This window comes from Coenobita brevimanus, chromosome 16 (assembly GCF_032717465.1).
Source record: "Coenobita brevimanus isolate Jiangsu-jjx chromosome 16, ASM3271746v2, whole genome shotgun sequence".
Lineage (NCBI taxonomy): Eukaryota > Metazoa > Arthropoda > Malacostraca > Decapoda > Coenobitidae > Coenobita > Coenobita brevimanus.
The window spans coordinates 26,649,126-26,664,148 of NC_136969.1; the positions used below are offsets into that span (position 1 = coordinate 26,649,126).

General features: G+C 41.8%; 2 protein-coding genes across 2 annotated transcripts in view; one reads left to right on the forward strand and one right to left on the reverse strand.

The window, feature by feature from the left end:
* Positions 1–4,986: 4,986 nt before the first annotated feature.
* The window catches only part of LOC145391018 (cilia- and flagella-associated protein 161-like), a 74,625-nt gene continuing 64,588 nt past the window's right edge, over positions 4,987–15,023 (reverse strand). Inside the window, exons 2-8 of the mRNA XM_080265751.1 lie at positions 9,489–9,566; positions 9,020–9,114; positions 7,518–7,703; positions 6,334–6,577; positions 6,002–6,091; positions 5,494–5,714; positions 4,987–5,041 (exon numbers count right to left, since the gene is read on the reverse strand). Coding sequence (XP_080121877.1) covers positions 4,987–5,041; positions 5,494–5,714; positions 6,002–6,091; positions 6,334–6,577; positions 7,518–7,703; positions 9,020–9,114; positions 9,489–9,566 — 969 coding nt within the window. The remainder of the gene's footprint in view (positions 5,042–5,493; positions 5,715–6,001; positions 6,092–6,333; positions 6,578–7,517; positions 7,704–9,019; positions 9,115–9,488; positions 9,567–15,023) is intronic.
* LOC145390877 (uncharacterized) overlaps positions 9,684–15,023 on the forward strand; it is a 65,121-nt gene continuing 59,781 nt past the window's right edge. The window contains exon 1 of the mRNA XM_080265616.1: positions 9,684–9,725. Within this exon, the coding sequence (XP_080121742.1) occupies positions 9,684–9,725 (42 nt within the window). The remainder of the gene's footprint in view (positions 9,726–15,023) is intronic.

A 15,023-nucleotide genomic window follows, 5' to 3' on the forward strand; every position in this document is an offset into this window, starting at 1 on the left:
CTATCTATCTCTTGCCAGACGCCTTCATCCTCATTCCTGTCTCCTTTGTTGCTCCCCTCAGACTTTATATTCTGTCTGTCTATCTCTGTCTGTCTGTCTATCTATCTGTCTATCTATTGCCAGACGCCTTTACCCCCATTCCTGTCTCCTTTGTTGCCCGTTCCCAAACTTTATATTCTGTCTATCATTTTATAGTCAGACGCCTTAATTCCGTAAAGGGTGACTACAGACAAATCGCCTCCATGTTGCCCTATCCCCTGCCATGTCGCTGCCCTCCCCCCTCTCTCATACACCTCTCCACTCCATCCCTCCATCTCACCCTACTTGCTGCAAACGTTACCTCATGCAAGAGAGTTTGTGTTAAAATAATTCTTCTTGAGTGCCCTTTTATCACTGAGGGGTTTGTATAGTGAGGTAAGTATAAATGAAGACAGAAGAAAGATAGCACCAGGAGACCAATTAGTCAGAGAGAGAGAGAGAGAGAGAGAGAGAGAGAGAGAGAGAATTTGAAGCAGTATATAAGTTCACTGGGAAGAAGCAGAGTTGGAGGGAAATGTGTGTGATATTTGGGAAAGGTGGCCAAGAATGCCGGGTGAAGAAAGAGAGAGAGAGAGAGAGAGAGAGAGAGAGAGAATAAGCACGTGTGTTAATAAGCACGTTTTAGTTTAGTTTACCTTCTTGTGTGATTTTCTGTTTGTTTCTGATCATGGCCATCACCTTGTAAAAGTGGTGTATAGGATGATGATGATGATGATGATGATGATGATGATCCTTCCTCCCTCCCTCCCTCCCTTCCTTCCTTCCTTCCTTCCATCCACCTACCCACCTATCCATCCATCCATCCATCCACCACTCAGTCGTCTGTTGACTCATGAGTGTAGGGTCTGGGGATAGGCTACCCATTTTAGACATTTAAGGCAAGGATTACCAGTCGCCAATCCCTGAGCGGCATTCCATGAGCAGTAAACTCTAAATTAACCCTTGAAACAAAACGCTGATATGCCATAACCCACAAGACTACCGACCAGCAGTGCGTTTATACTACTGTACATGTTACTACCCAGCGTAGCAAATGGTTTCAAGGGATTACAGGAAACCGTTCGGCTTGTCTTGCAGTGCTGAATCATATGAAAGCAGCGCTACATCAAGTGAGTGAATGATTTACATCCCATCATACAACAACATTGATGGTGATAATAGTAGAGAATGAAACAAAGTGTGTACTCCAGTTACCCATGACTGAAGTATATTTTCTTTACTGTATTTGTGATAGAAAACGAAGATATTTTGGTAAACCAGTACATGTAACCCACAGTATATATTATAAAAGGTTCTTACTCTCTTACTTTCTTGGTTCCGTCTTGAAGCTGCTCCCTCCTCCGTCGTCCATTCGTTGTTGGTGCAGCAGGTCCGGTAATGAGTCCAGGATGGCCCGTTGAGTGCTGTGTATCCCGGAAATGGTGGCTCGCTTGGGACTCTCCTCAGAAAACCATGGAGGCGGGGATTGAATTTGTCGACAGAGCAGCCTATGAAATCCCTTGCGCTCCTTGACAGTGTGTTGAGTATTTTACAGCCAGACCAGAGTGAGCCAGAAGAGTTTTGACCCTGGTTGGTGCTTGCAGTTGTGACAATCAATCAACCAATCAATCGGTCACCTGCGGCTAGCTCTTTAATTTGCGATGGCTTTATTTCCTTTGCACTTGATGGGTTTGGTACAATGTTTTGCAGGACTCCAAGTGTATGTGGCGATGGACCTTCTCCCTCGCCTTTGCAGAGAGTAAAGGTTCAGCTCTGTCAGTCATTTCCAGTACTTGAGCATGTCCCTGATTTGCCAAGTGAAGGAGCGTCTGGTTACTGCCTCGTCAGATGGGTCATTTTACCGTTTCACAATTTACAAATCTCTAGTTCAGTATATTGTGATAAATTGTTGGCCCTGGTAAAGTATATAATTTCGTGTTTTTTATTTTATTTTTATTTTTTCCGTTTGACAATTCTCCGGTAGGCAAATTGGTCTGAGAAACTGACTTTTTCTTTAGTAAATTTGTAAAAGAAAACGAAGCGGTGTCATGGGTAACTAAAGCATCTGATTGTGGCCACTATATTTAACTCGGATACTTAACCTTGAGTCTTCTGAGCAGCTGTTTGATACTAATGCCAGATTCGTCATCATCATCATCATCATCGTCAGTCATCAGTCAGTTAATCATCATTTTCGTCATTCATCTGTCAGTCATCATCATCATCATCGTCATCGGCTTCGGCGTCTTTATCGTCATCGCCATCACATCCAGTCATCAGTCAGGCATTATCATCATCAACAACAACTCACTAACGTAAGGAAGAGGAGTGAGGAGATTTAAAGATAGGCACAGAAAAACACAAGATACGAGAATTATCAACAGAGTGCATATCCTTAATGAAATGACCCACACACTCCTTCACTCATCAGTTAGGCGTTTGAGAGAGAGAGAGAGAGAGAAATGAATTCCCCGAGCTAGGCAACTAAGGCCATATAGCCCCGCAGGGGTTACAGGAGGGAGCTACCCTTCCCGGCAACGGTAGCCCGGGCGAGGCTCGAACTTCCGACCTCCCGATCACAAGCTCAGCGCGCTACCACTGTGCTACCGCGCCCCCCAGAGAGAGAGAGAGAGAGAGAGAGAGAGAGACGGCTAAGTTCATCTCTTCAGTCCTTTTACGTTTTTTTTTTTTTTCCGCAACCCCTCCCAATCGGTTTTATCAATTTTAGATATTTTTTTTCAAACTGTTTAGATCTATACTCTTCTTACTCTAACTTGGCCCAGATTTTCTTCTTTTTGCAGCTTATTTCACGTAGGACACTGGCAGAAAAAGACATTGCTACGGCTCTGCATCCCTTCCATAGCACTTTTTCGTGACTAGAAGCATATTCAGGCTTTAGCCTATTGTTACAACCCTGCAAAGAGGAGAGATGGCACTTTTAGGCCAGGTTAGAGGGAAAAGACAATAGTTTTCCGTAACCCCCTCACACTTAAGGCTTACCTGGTTTAAAAAAAAAAAAAAAATGGTCTGTGTGTTGGAAAAAAAATTAATGAGACGTCCACGGGGAGAAGAAATTAAAGCATACTATTTTGTTTTTTTTTTTTCTTTTTTACAGAAGATGAGCAGAAACGGAAAACGAATTAAGTAAAAAAAAATATATATATATATGTATCAGGTTACAGGTGCCCTCCATTCATAAAAAAATATCTTTTATTGTTTTTTGTTGATAAGTGAAATGTGGGGCGGAAGTGGAAATGTGCTATATATATTGTTAACTAATTTCCACAAGGCGGTGTTACTGGTTGACTTTGACATTTATTGATAGAGTGAGTGCCTTAGGGTAAAAACTTGTCATACTTCCGGTGCTCTTCAAAAAATCCCCCCACCCCCTCCTCTTCTAACTGCAGAAGAAAGGTAATTAGCTTGAAGTTCACAAGGTTCACGCTAATATAACCCTGGAACTACGCCACCACAACCACCACCACACCAATACCACCACCACACCAATACCACCACCATCACCAACACCACCTCTACCATGACAACCCACACCACCACCACAACCACCACCACCACAACCACATCAGCAACTACCACCACAACCACCACCACCACAACAACAACAACTACAGCAACAGTCCTTCAACATCCAACATCTTTCTAATAAATAAAAGTCTATTGCACCTGGCTGTAGATAGGTAGATGTAAAAAAAAAAAAAAGAATTATTTTTTTTAATTTCATTTGCTTATTTATTTGTGATGTGGAGACCTTAAAACTACATAATATTTTTTTTTCCAATACTGTCATCATAATACATAATGCAGAAAGAGGATATAAAGAGGTATGCGTGAAATAAGGCAAAATTATTTATATAAAGAACGCTGATATATATATATATATATATATATATATATATATATATATATATATATATATGTGTGTGTGTGTGTGTGTGTGTGTGTGTGTGTGTGTGAATTTTTTGCAACATAGTGCACGAGTTTAGGGTAATAAATGAGAATGTATATTATAAATGCAGCTAGTTCTTTTTATTCCATTTTTTTTTTTTTTATACTCCCTTCCATGTGCTGTGTAGTATTTTAAAATATTTGGGTTAGTGTCATGATACTTGCCTCGACTGCCATCATCATCATCATCATCATCATCATCATCATCATCATCATTATCAGGTGGTAGGGATGTGTAGAAGTGGAGGAGAAAACGGAATATTAACTTGCCTGTGATGCCACTGTAGGTAACAAGATGCGTGTTGTACTCAGTAATAATAATAATAATAATAATAATAATAATAATATTAATAGTAATAATAATAATAGTAATAATGTAATTCGTCCTATCAGTCAGGGCAGTGTTTTCGATGGCTACAACAATCTTACTCCTGGAATAATAATAATAATAATAATAATTAGTCGTATCAGTCAGGCCAGTGTTTTTGATGGTTACAACAGTCTTACTCCTACAGATAGTAATTTAGATTGGGCAACAAGTAGTGTGATATCAAAATGAATATAATTAAGTGATTGCAGGAAAACAAGTGCCTGATAATTTCACTGATATAAAGCCAGTAATTTTTCTCTTCTGTAACTTATTTTGGGTTGCATTAGTTGAATATAAGTGTTAGATATATGTAAGTGTTAGGTATTCAGTATATAAGTTAGGCATACTGTATATATAAGTGTTTGGTGTATGTTTATGTTAGGTTTATGTATGTGTTAGTTATACAGTATACCGTAATATTGAAGTGTTAAGTGTATATATATGTAGATATAGATTGATAAAAAGATAGATAGATAGAGAGAGAGAGAGATATTACAGATAGATAGATAGATAGATATGTGTGTGTGTGTGTGTATGTATGTATGTTTGGTATATATACAAGTATTAGGTTTATTAGTAAAGCTTTGGGGTCTTATTCTCGTAAGCAAAGGAAGCTCCCTAACATCTTTTCCTTACTGGTTTATTTCTGCATGTGCCGTTGTCATTATTGCATTGATCCTATGCAACCTGTGTCGATAATACAAAAAGAGTAAATGATACAAGGGACTAATAAGGTGTAGCATGCAAAATAAATCGCTAAAGAAGAGGTGTTAGTGAGCTTCCTAACTGCACTAGAATACTGGTAGGTGTATGGTTGATTATGCAGTATTATATTTATTTTGGGATTATAGGAACCGGTGCTACTTCACTCTCTCTCTCTCTCTCAAGCTCCATCACTATCATCAGGCGTCAGATCATCATTAACATTATCCAAGTCTAATCTTAACCCTTCCACTTTTTCTTCCTCCTCCTCCCTCTCTCTTTCCTCCAGCCACTCCTTTCTCTCCAGCTTCTCCCTACACTCCTCCACTCCCCTTTCGTCCTCCAGTTTCCTCCTTTCCTCCTCTTCTTCCATCCTTCTCTTTTCCTCCATCTCCTCTTCCTTCTTGAGCATCATCTTTCTCTCCTCTTCCATTTGCCTCCTCCTCCTCCTCTCTTCTTCCTCCTCCAACTCCTTCATCCTTTGTCGCTTCAGGTCCTCCTCCTCCTCCTCATCTCGTCTCCTCCTCTCTTCCTCCTCCTCTTCTTCCTCTCTTCTTCGGCGAGTCTGTGTTTCATCTCTCGTCCAGGTCAGGAGGGCGAGGGTGGATGCTGCTTTTGTCGTTGCCCTGGTAACCATCCCCACGCTTACCTCATGCTCCTGTGGAGAGGAAGAGATGGAGGGAAAAGTGGAGAGATAGAGAGTTGAAGAGATGAAGGGAAAATTGGAGAGATAGATCTTGAAAGGTCAACTTCTTGATAGCTTTCTGATCACAATATTCAAAATTTGGATACAACTTATGCGGAAAAAATATCAGAACATCATTGTGTTTAAATGCCTGCATGTATCTTCATGATTCGTGATGAAAGAAAAATTCTTGGATGTTTCAGAGAGAGAGAGAGAGAGAGAGAGAATACTGTATATAACCATCGTACACGTATACTCACAGTTCCAAATATGGTGTTGGTTACAAACTCCTCCTCCACCACTAAGGGCTGGTTGGTCATCGTTTGCACTAACCACACCCGAGCGCCCACCTGCAGCAAATATATATATATATATATATATATATATATATATATATATATATATATATATATATATACATACCGTATTCCCATCGCTGAGTAAAGCCCAAGTTGGACCGAAACTATTGTATCATTATAAGATATAAAATGTCAGAATGTATATCAACCAAACATCGGTGTGTGTGTGTGTGTGTGTGTGTGTGTGTGTGTGTGTGTGTGTGTGTGTGTGTGTTTATCTTTTTAGCACTAACCTCTGCGGGCTGGTCCTGTAGCGTCAGCCGTAGCTCTGGCTGGCTGGGCACAAGGCGCCAGGCGGAGTGGGCGCTAGACCCCTCCTGCAGCAGCACCTCCTGACGCCGACTCATACGGCTGGAGTGAAGTGCTGACCCGACAGGCGAGGTCACGTACAGCCTCTCACCCCCGGAGGTCACGTGCACCAGGTCAAAGGGGTCACCGTAGCACAGGATGGACGAGGTCGGGGTGTGGGAGTCACGCCTGGAAGAGAGAGTGATTGTGTGTGTGTGTGTGTGTGTGTGTTGTGTGTGTGTGTGTGTGTGTGTGTGTGTGTGTGTGTGTGTGTGTGTGTGTGTGTTTCAAGTAGCACAAACCAGCCAAGCATATCATTGTAGGTGAGCATGTTTTTTTCCTTTTCTTTTTCTTTTTTGTGTGGGTCCCATGTCAACCTTTTATTTTTTATAGAGGATGTTGTATGGGGACCTTTTTCCTACACCTGCCTTCTACATGGGCTCAAAACAGTTAGATGGATGGATAGATGGATTGATTGAAGGTAGATTGGTTGCTAAGTTGATTGGTGGCTGGAGAGGTGGATGGATAGATGGACAGATAGAAGGTAAATTGGTTGGTAAGTTGGTGGGTGGCGAGGTGGATGGATAGATGGATAGATAGAAGGTAAATTGGTTGGTAAGTCGATAGGTGTGTGGGGATTAGGAAATATATTTATAGACTAGAAGCTTAATACACATACAGCTTGAGAGAGATAGATTGAGATAGACTTTTAGCGCTTGAGCACATCCACCAAACTCATTTCATTATTAGTTAAGAAGCTGAATTTTTTTTTTGTAATATTTTCTCTGGCTGGAAGAACAGTTACAGGCTTTCGACATTTGGTCCATTATTTCAGTAAAAGTGTTAATTTTTATCCACATTATTGACACCCTCACCTTCATCACAGTCCTGCTTCTCCTCCTCCTCCTCCTCTTCCTCCTCCTCCTCCTCCTCCTCCTCTTCATCATCATCATCATCTCAACTGTCTTCATCTCTTTGCCTCAACCTTTCACCCTTGGACAAAAACTTATCTCTTTTACCCTAGCTGTTTCATGACGATTTTTCCCATTTTTCTTGTCACACTGAAACCTACGGAGATCAGAGGGTTAATTCAGCACCCTCTTCTTCACCATACCCTTCACCAACTTACGGTACGATGGTGAAGACGTTTTTGATGACGGGTTTGTGGTGGTCTGGTGATGCTGTGATTGGAGAGTCGATGTAAGAATTTTTTATCAGCGCCTGGCGATTTGGAGTGACCGCCAGGGTGCAGGGGATGGAGGGACGGGAGGTGCCTGCTGGAGAGGGGAAAGAATGGAAGTTAGATGCATATTCCCTTTACACATTTCCCCCTAATTTATACGCATTTCCCCTTAATTAATACGCACTTTCCCTTAATTTATACGCATTGTCCCTTAATTTATCCGCAGTTTCCCCTAGTTTATACGCAATTTTCCTTAATTTATACGCAGTTTCCCTTAATCTATACGCATTTTCCCTTGATTTATACGCATTTTCCCCTTAAAATATACGCAGTTTCCCTTAATTTGGTCTGCTTTGTCGTCCTTTTGTAGCTTTTTTTTACGTGGTTCTGTGTACAAAGGGTGTCTTGTGAGAAAGGGGTAAGGAAGGAAAGTAAAGGAAATTATTCTCCTTTTTCCTTAACTTACTCTAATTTGTTGTCCTTGCGCAGCTTATTTCACGTAGCTCTAGGGAAAAAACGACACTACAGCTCTACACTCTCTCCATAGCACTTCTTCGTGACTATCATTAATATTTTAGTGCTAATCAATTTTTACAGTTCAGCATTCAAGATGGAGAGATGGCAATTTTGGATCAGGTTTTATCTACTTCTACCCCTCCACACTGATCCATCTACATCTACCCCTCCACACTGACCTCTCCACATCTACCCCTCCACACTGACCTCTCCACATCTACTCCTCCACACTGACCTCTCCACATCTACCCCTCCACACAGACCCATCCACATCTACCCCTCCACACAGACCCATCCACATCTACTCCTCCACACAGACCCATCCACATCTACCCCTCCTCACAGACCCATCCACATCTACCCCTCCACACTGACCCATCCACATCTACCCCTCAACACTGACCCATCTACATCTACCCCTCCACACTGACCCATCCGCATCTACCCCTCCACACTGACCTCTCCACATCTACCCCTCCACACAGACCCATCCACATCTACCCCTCCACACTGACCTCTCCACATCTACTCCTCCACACTGACCTCTCCACATCTACCCCTCCACACTTGACTTATCCACATCTACCCCTCCACACAGACCCATCCACATCTACTCCTCCACACAGACCCCTCCACATCTACCCCTCCACACAGACCCATCCACATCTACCCCTCCACACAGACCCATCCACATCTACCCCTCCACATTTCACCTTATCCACATCTACCCCTCCACACTGACCTATCCACCTCTACCCCTCCACACTGACCTATCCAAATCCACCCCTCCACACTGACCCATCCATATCTACCCCTCCACACAGACCTATCCACATCTACTCCTCCACACTGACCCATCCACATCTACCCCTCCACGCTGACCTCCCACCCTAAGTGACCTATTTTCTGCTCCTTCCCAGACTTGACCTAACGTGACCTGACCTCTTCGTGGGGTCACAACAGGAGCGTGGACGATGACGGAGTCCCCGAAGTGCAGGAGGCCGTCTGGGCACACTGATACCTCGCCCTGGGAAAAGAAAGGTGAGTGAGACTTGGAGAGAGAGAGAGAGAGAGAGAGAGTGAGTAAAAAAAAAATTATGTATGAGACATGGTGTGTGTATGCCGTAGAATTTTGCTCTTTTTGTCGTATCCCAGTTATCATTATGTTCTTATTCATTTACATGTATTTTATTATTAATGTCATTACGATTATTATCATTCTGTCTGTATATATATATCTTTATCTATATCTGTCTTTCTATCTATCTGTCTTTGTGTCTATCTGTATGTCTATTTTATCTCGCCTCTTCCAGTAGGACAGCACTGAGACCTTGAAAGTTTCTCTCCGCTGTCTATCTGTCTATCTGTCTCTATCTATATCTATCTATCTGTCTATCTCACCTCTTCCAGTAGGGCAGCACTGAGGCCCTGGAAGTGTCTCTCTGCCGTTCGACATCTCTCCATAGACATCTTCAGCTCCTGCGGAAAGAAATGTAGTTACGGTCAAAAGTCCGTTTACACCGCCCCTGAAAACTTGGCACATTTAGGGACAAAAGTTGGTTTACAAATTCACTGCCTCTGCTTCACACTTAGGGCATGTCCGTCACTTTCCCCCTCGGCCACGCCAGAGAAAAGCATGTATGGTCAGAGAAATTAATGTTCTGAGTGGATAGGGGGTATTTTGCGCTGTCATATCTATCTATCTATCTATCTCTGTCTATCTATGTCTGTTTATCAGTCTATCTACCTACCTACCTATCTGTCAATCTATCTGTCTATCCATCTATCTATCTATGTCTATCCATCTATGTCTATCTGTCTGTCTGTCTCTATTGCAAGACGCCTTAATCCCGTAAGAGGGTGGCCAGAGACAAATCGCCTCCATGTCACCCTTTCCCCTACTATTTCGCTGCCCTCTCCCCAGCTTATACCCCCCTCTCTCACATACCTCTCTCCTCTGTCATGTGCTCAGCTTGAAGGTCTCTTGTTTGTTTACCTGGGAAGTCGTGTAGCAGTAAAGGGCAGCGTGTAGCCAGTCTTGCTAAGGTAATGAAGTTGGCCTATGTTAGGTAAGGCACGAAGTGGAATCCCCCCCAGGCTCTTCCCTTTTTTGGCAACCACCCACTCGTCGCCTCACCCCACTTCATAAATAAAATAAAATAGATACACAAAAAAATAAAGAAAATGCATGACAAATAAGAGATACGAGTCATTCAAACTAAACAAGCAAATAGAAAGATAGATAAATAGATAAACAACTAAATAGATAGATCGATAAATAAACAACTAAATAGATAGATATAAGTAAATAAAATACGAGGTAAATAATAAACAGACCACAACAACCTACGAGCTACCTGGGGAAATATTCGCAATTAATCAAGATCGCCAGGTAAAGGTCACACTCTCCCAGTGCTAACTTTACTGTATTAAACCTATTGAAACTCTGTTTAGATTGAGAGAGAGAGAGAGTTTCTGGGGGATCTTGTATTTTGTTGGAGTTAGAAAATCTTTGCTTAATATTTTGCTACATACGAGATCAGATGGAGGAGAGTATCGAAACAAAATATTAGGTGTATGATGTTAAAACTAATACAATTGCTTGACTGCTGGTTTTATCGTTGTAAATATGTATACTGTATCTTACCCCACCCCCTGCCTCACCCACTCTTCCTCACCTAACCCCGCCCCACCCCACCCCACCCCACCTTACCCTAGCCACCTCACCCCACACCAGGATCCTGTCTACATACCAGCCTCTGCATCACCCCCCTCCACTCCAATAGTCTGTCTTACACACCACCACCCCACAACCCAGTACAGTTCCTTCCCTGTCTCCCCTCCTCTCCCCATTCCACCCCACCCCACCCTATCACCACCCACTACCGCACCCAGCCTCCCTCTCCCAGCCTCACCCCACCTCCACCCTGCCCCACCCCATCAGGCAGGTGGGGTGAGTGTACTAGAATGACTCTCTCACCTCTCACCTTTACTCCCTTCTCCCCCCCTCCCTCCTCACCTGAGCTCCCCCCCTCACCAGCTCCCCCCATCTTGTTTTTATGGTCATACTTCCTCAAATGCTACCAAAAGAAATGTAATAAAACCAAAACACTTAGGATGCTATTTTCTTAACATCATATTTCTTCTTTGTTCCCTTTCCTCCTCTCATGTCACCCACACTCTCGACATTGCCTTCTCTACAACCTCCCTTCCTTCCCCTCCTTTCCCCTTCGTCTCTACTTCTTCCCCTCTCCTCACCGTCATTTTCCCTTCTCCCCCTCCTTCCCTATTTCTCCCTTTCTTGTCCCCTTCTTCCCCCTTCTTCTTCCCTGTTCCTCCCGTTTCTTTTCCTCTTCCTCTCTTTCCTTCCGCCAATCTTCCTCTTTCGTCTCTCCCTCCTCAGTCTCTGGTTCCTCCTTTACCACCATGTTCCTCCCCCTTATCACACCCCTTCCCCCTCCCCCTCCTCTCCCGTACCCACACTGACCTTGCAGTTCTAAGTAATTAAATTTAGCCTTATTCCCACACAAGGAAAATTTTAACATTACCTAATATGTTGAGTGTTGCATAAACCTGTATGATAATGTTAGTGAATGTTCCTTCATCATCATCATCATCATCAGTCCTTATTCAGATTTGTTCATCATCATCAGGACTTATTCAGATTTGTACTTCATCGTCATCATCATCATCATCATCATCATCATCATCATCAGCATCATCACTGTCATCATCATCATCATCAACATCATCATCATCACTGTCATCATCATCATCAGTCCTTATTCAGATTTGTTCATCATCATCATCATCATCATCATCATGATCATCATCATCATCATCATCATCATCATCATCATGATCATCATTGTCATCATCATAATCATCATCAACATCATCATCATCATCATCATCATCATCATCATCATCATCATCATCACTGTCATCATCATCATCATCATCAGTCCTTATTCAGATTTGTTCATCATTATCATCATCATCATCATCATTATCATCATCTCTAACCCAACTCAGCTTATACTTTAACAATCGCCAATCATATACTCCCAGATATACCTCTAATCTGTTCTCTCACGTATACTTTTAATATATATTTTAATTTATACGGTAATATACACCTGTCCAATTTTTAATATATATTTTAATCTACATTCAGATTTATACATAGGAGATTTTCGCTTTTTTTTTTTTTTTTTTTTTTTTTTTGTATCATGCACATATAATAGATTAATATTAAATAGTCACCTTGTTTACTTTATTTCAGTATGTTTTTATCTTGGTTTATCTTGTTTGTTTTATCTTGCTTTACCTTCTTTGCTATTCTGTTTTATTATGCTTTGTCTTGCCACTGCTTCAGCTCCTGTGTCTATCCCTCCACGTTCACTCTCGTTCATACTCCACCACAAAATCACTCTCAATTTACACACACACACACACACACACACACACACACACACACACACACACACACACACACACACACACACACACACACACACACACACACATTAAACAAACAGAAGCAAAAATCCCACAACAACAAAAAATCTCACTCAACAGGCTGGCTTACTCATCGCTAAAAATATCCCACTAACACCGCCAGTACCGTGATGGTATTATTATTATTATTATTATTATTATTATTATTATTATTACTGCTACTACCACTACCACTACTACTACTACTACTACTACTACTTCTACTACTACTACTACTAGTTATCGTTATTTATTATTATTATTGTTATTATTATTATTATTATTATTATACGGCTGTAATGAAGCGGCGCAGTCAGTCAGTCCCACCCTAATGTTTTTCGGACTCATTTAATTCCATAGACTTTAGCAACACCACATATAACGCACCTCATGATCCCGCATCCCAATCTTCCTATTACCCTTCCTTCATCGTGAAAGAGGATTAGAAGGATTACATATAGAACTTAAGGTGTTAGAGATAAAACCAGACTACCTAAATATACCTTAAATAAACCCCTTAAATACTGAGGTGGTTTGGCCATGTGGAGAGGATGGAGGGTGAAAGACTGACGAAGAGAGTGTATGTGAGTAAGGTGGAGGGGGGAAGAGGGAGGGGGAGGCCGAGGATGAGATGGAGAGATGGGGTGGAGAGGTATATGAGAGAGGGGGGCATAGAGGTAGGAGGGGTGTGTGAATTGGGAGCAGGGCAGTGAAATGGCGGGGGACAGGGCGACGTGGAGGCGATTTGTTTGTGGCCACCCCAAACAGGATTGAGGCGTCTGGCAATAGATAGATAGATAGAAATACAGGGGGATTTTCTTAAGCTGAACACAATCGTCTGGGAGTGGCGAGGACTAAGTAAAAAAAATCTGTATTCTTTCCACCAAAATTTCCCTCTTCATTTCGATCGCGTTAAACAGGGTGGTAAAAAGTATGAAACGCGGCTGGGTAGATGAGGTGGGATTACCGGGGTGTCATAAAGAGTAGAGGGATTTTTATTGGGAGTGGGAGGGGGGGAAGTAAGGGGGTGAGGCTGGGAGAGGGTGGAGAAGGGTAGGTGAGGGTGTGAGGTAGGAGGGTGGAAAAGAGTGGATGGAGGGAAGGAGGAGGATGGAGAAGAGTGAGTTTCACCTGAGAGAGAGAGAGAGAGAGAGAGTAAAGGAAAAGGATGAAAAGGAAAGTGAATAGGATTGGTAAAGAAGGGGAGAGGAATAAGAGAGAGAGAGAGAGAGAGAGAGGGAGGGAGAGAGAGAGAGAGTGAATATCATCTTGACCTTTTCTTTTTATATCCAGCCCAGATTAAAAACAGTGCCCCTTTGCAATTTTTTTTTTTTTTTTTTGGTGGCTGGGTATATTTGTAGATACCCCCTCTTGCGGGTAGGTAGGTAGGCAGGTAAGTAGGTTGGTAGGTAAATGGAAAGGTCAGTAGGCAGGTAGGTAGAGGTATGATTATATAAACTCGTTAGTGACCATGATCCTAGAATTTGAGAGAGAGAGAGAGAGAGAGAGAGAGAGAGAGAGAGAGAGAGAGATTAGCCATTTTAAAAAGTATAATTACACGGGAACCCCAAACTTCAGACCTAGGAACTTCGCGACTATGAGCCAGTAGGCGGAGAGCGGCACGTTAAATACCTTTCCATTACTAACACACAGGCAGTAACCCAAGGCCAATAACGGGGTAGTGAAGGCTATTTCCAACCCCTTCAGTTCCAAAAGCCAACCTTAATCTGAAAAATGAAAAAAAAAATAAGTGGACTGCAGAAACGAGGAATTAAAAAAAAAAATAAATCAGATCTAGTATTGACAAAATTACATAAACCCACAAAATCCTGTGAAAATCGACTCTTTAGCCAGTGAGACAGTTGGGTTAATTTTAGTGAAGGTTGTATGGAAAAAAAAATAAAGAAATAAATTGGTTAAAGTGTGATGTTGTAGGAAAGAATAAAGTAAAAAATAAAGTCAGAGTGTGATACTGTTGGCTTGCTGGAAAAAGTAGAGTAATAAAGTTGTCAGTGTGTGATGTTGTTGGCTTGTGGGAAAAAATAAGAGAAAAATAAAGTTGTCAGTGTGATAGTGTTGTGGGAAAAATAAAGTTGAAAATAACGTTGTCAAAGTGGGATGTTGTTGGAAGAAATAAAGTTAGAAAGAAAGTTGTCAAAGTGGGATGTTGTTGGAATATGTTGTTGGAATAAATAAAGAAATAAAGTTGTTAAAGTGGGATGTTGTTGGAATAAATAAAGAAATAAAGTTGTCAAAGTGGGATGTTGTTGGAATAAATAAAGAAATAAAGTTGTCCAAGTGGGATGTTGTTGGAATAAATAAAGAAATAAAGTTGACAGAGTGGGATGTTGTGGGAATAAATAAAGTAAGAAATAAAGTTGTTAAAGTGGGATGTTGTTGGATAAAATAAAGTAAAAAATAAAGTTGTCCGAGAGG